Genomic DNA, 9531 nt, shown 5'->3' with positions numbered 1-9531 from the left:
CAGCTTGTGTAGATTACCAGGACCTTGCCAGAGAACAGGCCGCTGACCCAGAAACCCCAGCATACCGCACCGCCATCACATCCCTCAAGTGGCGGGACGTGACCCTCACCCCCGAAGGCCCCAGCCTGCTCTGTGACATCAGCACAGGCCAGCCCCGCCCTTTGGTTCCAGCCTCACGCCGCCGCCAGGTATTCGACATAATTCACGGCCTCTCACCCCTCCGGCAGGACCACGCCAAACTGCTTTCAAAAAGTTCGTCTGCACGGGGTGCAAAAGGACGCCACTCCTCACCTGGGCAAAACAGTGCCTGCAGTGCCAGACCAGTAAAGTGGGTCGTCACGCAGTCGGGGATAGGCGAGTTCCCACAGCCAGGGCGCCGCCGGCCACATCCACATCGGCGTCGTCGGCCCCTTCCCCATCAGGCGGATCCAGATACCTCCTGACGGTGGTAGACCGTTCGACGAGGTTTATAAAGCCACACCCATGCAAGAAGCCACCGCCAGCGCGTGCGCCGAGGCCCTGCTCTCCAGTTGGGTTAGCCGCGGCGCCCCGGACCACATCACAACCGACAGGGCCCCGCTTTCCTCTCCGAGTTGTGGTCTGCCCTGGCTCAACTGCTGGGAACCACGCACCACACCACCACAGCGTACAACCCAGCGGCCAACGGCCTGGTCGAACGGTTCCACAGGTCCCTAAAGTCATCCCTCATGGCCCGCTGCACCCGCGAGGACTGGAAACATCAGCTGCCGTGGGTCCTCCTCGGGTTGAGGACCGCCCCAGAGCCAGCGGCACCCCATCCGCAGCTGAACAAACCTGGGGAACCCCTCATGGTGCCGGGAGAGCTCGTGACGGATGAACGCCACTCCCCATCACTGCAGAGGCTCCGCGACGTGGCGGCAAGTTCGCCCCTTGCAGGCGCTCATACATCGACAAAGCAACCACCTTCATGCCGCCACAGCTGTCATCCGCCACCCACGTCTTCGTCCAGAGTCGGCGCCGTCCGTCCACCACTAACTAAGCCCTACAGGGGACCCTTCGCGTGCTGGAACGGAACAGCAAGGCGTTCAGCTGGCACTCCCAGGCAAGGATGACTGGGTTTCCATAGACCGGTTAAAGCCCGCCTTCCTGTCGGAGAGTCCCGGCAGCGACGCGAGCACCCCTTCCGCCCCAACCGCACTCCAGCACGCCCTCACCCCGCAGGCGTGGCCGCCCCAGGAAGGACCGCCCAACCAGCAGCCTCACAGGCGGGAGGCCCCTCCGTTATCTTCAAGGAGAACGCGGCAACCTTCAGCATCCCCAGCAGATACAGGGATTAGTCAGACGCGTCCCTCGTCTTGGGGAGTATTTGTAAAGTCACCACATCGGCGCCAGGATAGTGTTGCCGCGGCGCCATTAATTAAGTCTCCGCTGAGCTTGTTTTCTTTGGTGACTTCCCATTTTCTTCAAGCTCAATTAGTCACGCCTAAAACGTGCCAGGTCACGCATTTTAATCATTTTTACTTTATGCGTATTTATACAAATGTCACACATTGTGTATCACATGTTTCTTCATTCACAGGCATCAAGACTGTATCCATATTGTAGCTCTGTATGTTTTGTATTGTAATTTGTACTCGTTCACTGTATATTATTGTTTATTGTTTCGACCTCAGGTCACAGTCAATTCCATTGTCTCTCGCAGGGCGGCGTCAGTCGGCGCTATATAAGCTGCCTGGATCTGTAATAAAGTAGCAGTAACTTTTACCTGCTCGTTTCTTTGACACCTTACAGCCTCGATCCGAGGATGGGGGTACGGTTCCGATTCGGGCGCTTCATTTAGCTTTCTGAAATCGACACAAAGTCGATCTCCACCGCCCTCCTTAGGTACTAGAACTACTGGGGAAGCCCAGGGGCTGAGGCTGTGCTCTATAAGGCCGAGGTCGAGTTGGAGCTTGACCTGCTCCTTGATCCTACAGGCCTTATCCGGGTTGATATTGATGGAGTCCCTGGCTATGGGTGTCCACGCCTTCTTTGAGGGTGATCGGATGACTTGCAAGTTTCAGTGTAGTAACAGGCGGGTATCTTTCCTGTGGGCGGCAGCGAGACCTTGGGTGATGACTTCCAGGTTCTCGAGGATTTTGGAGTTAGTGGTGGGTGTATAGGCCAGGGCAGCAAATGCCAACTACTGCCTCGGGGTGGATTTATCATCTTCGGGTGTCTCCTCACTATGGGTCTGGTATGGTTTCAGGAGATTTATATGGAGCCACTTGGCCGTCTGTTTTCCACAGTCTACTGAGTAATTCAAGTCCCCATTCTTTCCCAAGATTTTGTGGGGGCCCGAGAAGTGGGTTTCAAGGGGCCTCGTGGTGTCTATCCGGAGTACAAGGACTTGATCTCCCGTCTCAAAAGAGCAGGAGCGGGCGGTCTCGTCAAATTTTATCTTCGCCTGTTCTTGGGTGGCTGCCTCTGTGGCCAAGGCTACCGCCCAAGCCGCCCGAAGGTTTTCCTGAATAGTAGGTGATTCTTCCGCCCAATTCCCGTGAGCAGGGTCCGCCCATGCGTCATATATGTCAAGCGGCACCCGGGTGGAGTGAGCATACAATAGCTCTAAGGGGCTATAACCGGTGGTCTCTGAGGGAGTATGGCAGGCGGTAAAAAGGGCGTACGGGGGGTTGTCCTCCCATGAGCCACCTCCCTCGTGCTCCAATTTTTTGAGCGTCGTAGATAGCAATTGGTGCAATCGCTCTATGATTCCTTGGCTCTCAGGGTGGTAGGGCATTGTTGCACTGAGTGAAAGTGCTTGATTCCGTGACTGGCCATGTCGTCATGGAATTATTTTGACATAAAGTGTTGACCCTGATCTGTCTGTATTGTGGCAGGGAATCCGAACCGACAAAAGAACTTCACTAGGGCCTTCACTGCATTTTTCGAGCTCTTGCTCCTTTCTGGAATTGCCTCTGGGTATCGTGTAAAGCAGTCAACAATGGAAAGGTAATGGACGTTCCCGGATTTACTTTTCATCCTCCCTTGTGGAGTGAAATAGTCAATGACAACATCCCTGAAGGGGAAGCCGGAGAAGGAGATATTCCTGAGTGGGGCCTTGGGGACTACCTCGTTTGGGTTTCCTGCCACTTGGCATGTAGGACAGGAGGCAATGAATTGCTTTACACTTTTTCAGATGCCGGGCCAGTGGAACTTGCTCTCGATAGCACGAGTGATGCAAGTGACACCGAAGTGCCCGCTGATGCCGTCATGTGCCAAACTTGCACATCCTTCTGTAGAGTCAGGGGGACTACCACAAGCTTATGGCGCACCTGGGATGGCTTGTTTAGCCCTCAGGTTACTTTGTACCGGAGGTCATCTTCCAGCAGGAAGGCGTCCTTTACTAGATTCATGAGGGCATCCTTGCTGGTGGCAGCCTCCCTGCGGAAGCGGCTGATTGAGGTGTCCGCCTTTTGTTCTTCTTTTAATCTTTCCCTCGCGAGGGAGGGCAGGGCAGCTGCAGCTCCGGTGATGAGGAGAGTGTTAGGGGCCGGAGTATTCTTGGCTTTCTTAGGGGCAGGGAATGGTTCCTGGAGCCACGGGATAGATCCTAGAGACAGGCCAGGGGGAAGCAGATCCCCCTGCTTTCGTCGGGAGGCCATGGGGTGGCCATGGGTTTGGATGGCTTTAGGCAGTGGAACGGGATGGAGGGATCCCTCCACTGGACAAGATCTTGTCCCAGGAGGAGGGGGTTCCCAGTGGTGAGCATCTCGGCTACACCAAAGATGTGTTCCCTCTATTGAGAGGCGTTGCCTATGGTAACCCTTAAGCGGACTGTTGGAAGGTCCTTTCAATCCCCATTCACCCAGAGGATTGTCATTCGTTCATCTTCCCGAATGACGGCTCCAGGGGAGACTTTGCTACGCACTATCAGGCTGACTTCCGACCCGGTGTCTACTATATTTTCTAATTTCTGGGAAGGACTGAACCAGTCTGGAGGCGTGACCCTCACGGACTCAAGCCTAATCCACCCTGTAGGCCGTTTAGGGCAAGTTACTGTGCCTACTGTATTCGGCTGGTTATAACGAGGGCAAAGCTTATACGTGGAGGAGCAACATCCGAGTTTTCTGCAATCGCGGCAGATTTCATGGCGGAACTCCCACGGGGGGCCGCTGCCCGCTGCAAGTGGCGATCGGGGGCCAGGGGCAGGAGGTGGCGGTGGTGGCCTCGGAGGTGGGTGAGAGGGGCCTTGGGCCAGTTTCAGCACTGGTCAGAGGAATGCCCCGAATTTTTACAATAATTGCATATTAATGGCTTGCCTGAGTTTCCATTCTTTGGGGGAGCTGATCCTCCGAGGAAGGGCGGGGGACATATCTTCCGCTGAATGGATCCATCCTGAGGCTGGTAAGTCTCCCACATGTCCGTTATTCAGCAACACTGTGAGTGTTGCAGGGGCCTTTTCTACTACATGCGTGGCCAGGGCGGGAGGGACGTAGCGTAGGAAATGTTCCAATTTAAATTTCTCGAGTACCTCGGCGGTGCTGGTAGCCCCCTTCGGACTCGAGCCACTTGGCTAACGCCCACTCGGAGTGGTACGCCCAGTTGGACCACGTCTGGCCTATGTCTCTTGTCTGCCCTCTACAGTGCCTCCTCCAGCGCTCAAGAGTAATCTCGTACGCCTTGGTGACAGCTTGCTGTGCGGCTTCCCAATCTTCCCTATCCTCTACCGAAAGGGCGTGATAGGCAATGAGTGCCTTCCCTCCGAGGAATTTAGTAAGAACAAGGGAGATCTCCGTGGGGGAGAGGGTGCAGCAATCCAGGACTCTTTTGGCCCTCTCGAGCCATACCTTGGGCTCTGCCTCCGCCCACTTAGGCATAAACGAGTGGGCTTGGTTGAGGGCACTCATCCCCGCCACAGGAGTTGGGGGGGATGCATTCTGCTGGGCTAACATTTGGAGTTCATGGGCGAGCTGTCGTTCTCGTCCTCTCTTTCTTTCTTCTCTCCTCTCTTCTCTCCTGGGTGTTTCTCTTTTTCTCTCTCTCCTGCATCTCTGTCTGTCTCTCTTGACTCTCTATCTCTCTCTCTTGCCTCTCTATCTCCTCTCTTTTCTCCTGGCGATTCTTTCTGCCTTTCTCTCCTGCCTCTCTATCTCTTCTCTTTTCTCCTGGGCGATTCTTTCTGCCTCTCTCTCCTGCCTCTCTATCTCTTCTCTTTTCTCCTGGGCAATTCTTTCTGCCTCCTCTCTCTTCTCCTGGGCGATTCTCTCATTCTCTCTCTCCTGCCTCTCTATCTCTCTCTCCTGCCTCTCTATCTCTCTCTCTTGCCTCTCTATCTCCTCTCTTTTCTCCTGGGCACTTCTCTCTTTCTCCCTCTCTTGTCTCTTTATCTCTCTCTCCTCCTCTGCAGCCTCTAGGTTCCCCTGGACCCAGTCCCGTAATTCTTGGCCCAATGTTCTCAGTCCTTTCCTGCCTGCATGTAGAACTTAAAGTCCTCATTGTGTTGGGCTCTTGTTGTTGGCATTTTGACAAACTTACAAATAAACTTGAAGTGATAAATAAATGGGTTTCGGGAACCTATTCTAAGTTAAAGTATATTTTATCTCTCGCACGGCCTCAGCCGGTGATAGCGGTATTTGTCGTCTCATAAGATGTGGAATTTTATTTCGTCACAGAGGACGTGGAATTTAATGGGGGCAACGTGGGATGTGGAGTTTGATGGATGTCACGTAGGACAGGGAATTTGGGTGGACATCATGTAGGACGTGGAATTTGGTGGATGTCGCGTAAGACGTGGAATTTGATGGACGTCACATAAGACGTGGAATTTGGGTGGATGTCGCGTAGGATGTGGAATTTGGTGGACGTCATGTAGGACGTGGAATTTGATGGACATCACATAGGACATGGAATTTGATGGACGTAGCATAGGACATGGAATTTGGGTGAACGTCACGTAGGACATGGAATTTGGTGGACGTCATGTAGGACGTGGAATTTGATTTAGTCCCATAGGACTGGGAATTGATTGGCGTCTCAAAAGACTTGGAGATTTGCTTTCGTCTCGTAGGACTTAGAATTTGGTGGCGTCTTGTAAGATCTGGAAATTCGATATCATCTTGTAAGACTTGGAAATTTGATATCGTCTTGTAAGACCTGGAATCTGGATTTGTTCCACAGGACTTGGAAGCTTTGTCTCGTAGGATGTGGAAATTGCTAATGGAAAGAGGGGAAAAAATTTTGCTGAGAGTGGCCCAAGTAGGAACAATTTTTAAAGGAACAAACTACTTGGGCAATGAATGAAAATTTAGTAGGCATGCCGGGGCAGGGAGGGGGGGAGAGGTCGTCTGCCTCTCACCAATGTGGGTTATTTTTAGACCATGGTTGAATGAACCCCTCTGTTTACAAACGCTGTCTGGTCTCCTGACTGTGGGGAATTTCCCGGGATGGGCAAAATGTCCTCATGATTTTCCCTAGAAGCGGAGTTCAAATTTCACTTCCCTAACACCTGATTTGAGTTGTAGTTAATCTGAGAGAGAGTATTTCAGCGATGCAATCTGATTTTCGTCTCATCCCCTGTGGGAGTTCGTCTGCGCCTAAATAATTCGCTTTTCCGAAATGAGAAGTAAAATTTAACACAGAGGAATTTCTTTCGTACTATTCCTCGAAAGAAAATGGTTAGCACCTGTTGTTTCCTAACTACCTATCATGAAAGGCTTGCATTAACAAAATCTAATACGGCAGTTCTCTTCTCTCAGTTGATACATGCGTCCCTATTTCCCTAATTTCCAAGGAACAGTCATGATTAAAAAATTTTTTTTGCTAAGATAAACACATTTCTTACGTGGAACTCTCTTGGTCTGTGCTCTTGGTACCAGGTTTGGAATTTGTCTTGCACCCAGCTTAGCTTTGCTAATCGCTGATTTGGCGAGTTGCAAATGCAACAAAGCAACAATAGAAGAAATGCAACTGCAAAGCGAGATCTATGGAAAGGTCGCCATTTTTGTGAATTCTCTGGATTTCTAGATTTGTAGAATACTTTTACAGGCTGGCAATGGAACTTCATTTATTTGGCCTTGGAAATCTGACTTGATGTTAAGGGAAATCATAAAAAGAAAAGAAAAAGGGGGAGGATTCACATGAGCTTAGGGTTCTACTTCCTGAGGGAATGTTATGTAAACACTTTGATTAAATTAAGTAATTATATTTTCAAGCAAAGACTCAAAAGAAAAATGGATAAATGAATTATTAAGAGGCTTGCAAAGCCTGAAGATATTCCTACTGGAGTCTTGAATGGTGGCGAGGCACAGTCCAAGATGAGTCCACAGCAAATTGGTCCCTCTGCAAGAGAGAGTTAAACATTACATACTTGTAAGGGAAAATATAACACATACAATGACTCCAGACTGCACTGATGGTGCCAAGGACTTGAGGAATGAATGAACACATTACACTGGAGCGCAAAACTGGAAATGGTACTGGATAAAATGACACAAAGGATAAAGAGTAATACTGGCACTCAATAAAGACTTCTAAGGGCAAATGGTCGTGACTGAAAGGTCTTTACTTGTACTTTACATTAAGGGAAGCGGGTTTCTGGTGAAGAATGACGAAGGGCAATCACACGCATGGCACTGTACACTAATCACATGGATGGTCCGTTCGAGGATGACTGTAGAACTGGATTCAAGTCTGGAGTCTGGTGTGGACAGGTAGGTGGGGAGGGGGGCGAAGGCCTCTCAGCAACTCATAACATCCTCCCTAGCGTGTATGGCTAATTGCAACGATCTTCCTTTCCCCAGCTCCTTTTAAGGCAACTGCCAAGTGTAGGAGCTCCAATGTTTGGCCCATGTGGTGACCGGGCTGAAGATGTGTCATTTTCCAGGTGTTCCAATCTTCTGCTTGTATCTCCCCAGGTATCCTGTGGAAAGACAATTCAGCCAGCTCAATCTGCCTTTAGAATGGTTGTTTTAAGCAGCTTAGTTGGGCTAAGCTACTTAAGGGAGTGACACTCAACCTCTTATCCTCGCCCCTTCCGACCGTGCCATCTAAATGTTTGTCCCAGGTAAAGGAAGGGTACAGATCAGAATGTTGATAAATTTTATGTGTTGGTATCTAGGTCAACTAGGGTTGGCTACGCAGTGACGATTCTACACTGAGGGCAAACAAAAGGGTCAGCAATGAGGCGACTTCTTGTTATTATAATATATATGCATATATATATATATATATATATATATATATATATATATATATATATATATATATATATATATATATATATATATATATATATATATATATATATATATGAGGAGGAAAATGTTGAACTTGCACAGATATGAAAACTGATATATATATATATATATATATATATATATATATATATATATATATATATATATATATATATATATATATATATATATATATATATATATATATATATATATATATATATATATATATATATATAAATTTCTGACTCACGTCGGGGATATAACCCAGGTCTCTCAGGTATATATATATATATCCACTGGGCCATACAAGTCTAAAAGAAGTTGGAACCTGAGAGCAATACCTGCATGGAATTACCTGGGCAAGCTAACTGCTTGCATACCATAGTTTTCCCCAACTTCCGACTCAGCAATGACCCAATAGACAACATTTCATATTATCCCTTCTGAGTGAATACGACAGAAATCATCAACACACAATCACGTGTGGAACAGAAATAAATTTCTGACTCACGTCGGGATCGAACCCAGGTCTCTCAGGTAAGGGCGTTATATGGGCCATACAAGTCTAATAGTTGGAACCTGAGAGCAACTGCATAAGGAATTACCTGGGCAAGCTAACTGCTTGCATACCATGAGTTTTTCCCAACTTCCCGACTCAGCAATGATAGACAACATTTCATTGAATTATCCCTTCTGAGTGAAGGATAGAAATCATCAACACACAATCACGGTGGAGAAATAAATTTCTGACTCACGTCGGGATCGTTATCTCAGGTGAAAGCAAGGGCGTTATCCATACAAGTCTAAAAGAAGTTGGAACCTGAGAGCAACTGCACCCAAGGAATTACCTGGGCAAGCTAACTGCTTGCATACCAGCGAGTTTTCCCCAACTTCCCGACTCAGCAATGACCCAATAGACAACATTTCATTCGAATTATCCCTTCTGGTGAATGCGATAGAAATCATCAACACACAATCACGTGTGGAACAGAAATAAATTTCTGACTCACGTCGGGATCGAACCAGGTCTCTCAGGTGGAAAGCAAGGCGTTATCCACTGGGTCAAACACAAGTCTAAAAGAAGTTGGAACCTGAGAGCAACTGCACCAAGGAATTACCTGGCCAAGCTAACTGCTTGCATACCAGCGTGGAGTTTTCCCCAACTTCCCGACTCAGCAATGACCCAATAGACAACATTTCATTGAATTATCCCTTCTGAGTGAATACGATAGAAATCATCAACACACAATCACGTGTGGAACAGAAATAAATTTCTGACTCACGTCGGGATCGAACCCAGGTCTCTCAGGTGGAAAGCAAGGGCGTTATCCAC

General features: G+C 48.9%; 1 protein-coding gene across 1 annotated transcript; it reads right to left on the bottom strand.

Moving 5' to 3' along the window:
• Window positions 1-2161: 2161 nt before the first annotated feature.
• On the bottom strand, window positions 2162-2758 carry LOC136827120 (uncharacterized). Its single transcript, XM_067084880.1, has one exon. It carries the CDS (start codon window positions 2756-2758, stop codon window positions 2162-2164), a length of 597 nt encoding a protein of 198 aa, XP_066940981.1.
• Between the last annotated feature and the right edge of the window lie 6773 nt (window positions 2759-9531).

This window comes from Macrobrachium rosenbergii, chromosome 41 (genome assembly GCF_040412425.1).
Source record: "Macrobrachium rosenbergii isolate ZJJX-2024 chromosome 41, ASM4041242v1, whole genome shotgun sequence".
NCBI lineage: Eukaryota > Metazoa > Arthropoda > Malacostraca > Decapoda > Palaemonidae > Macrobrachium > Macrobrachium rosenbergii.
Note: the sequence above shows the minus strand (reverse complement) of the source record. Positions and strands in the feature narration are given on the sequence as shown.

What these genes read in the sequence shown, in the direction of transcription:
- LOC136827120 (XM_067084880.1), bottom strand. Translation starts at nt 2,758, where the DNA reads ATGCCCTACCACCCTGAGAGCCAAGGAATCATAGAGCGATTGCACCAA.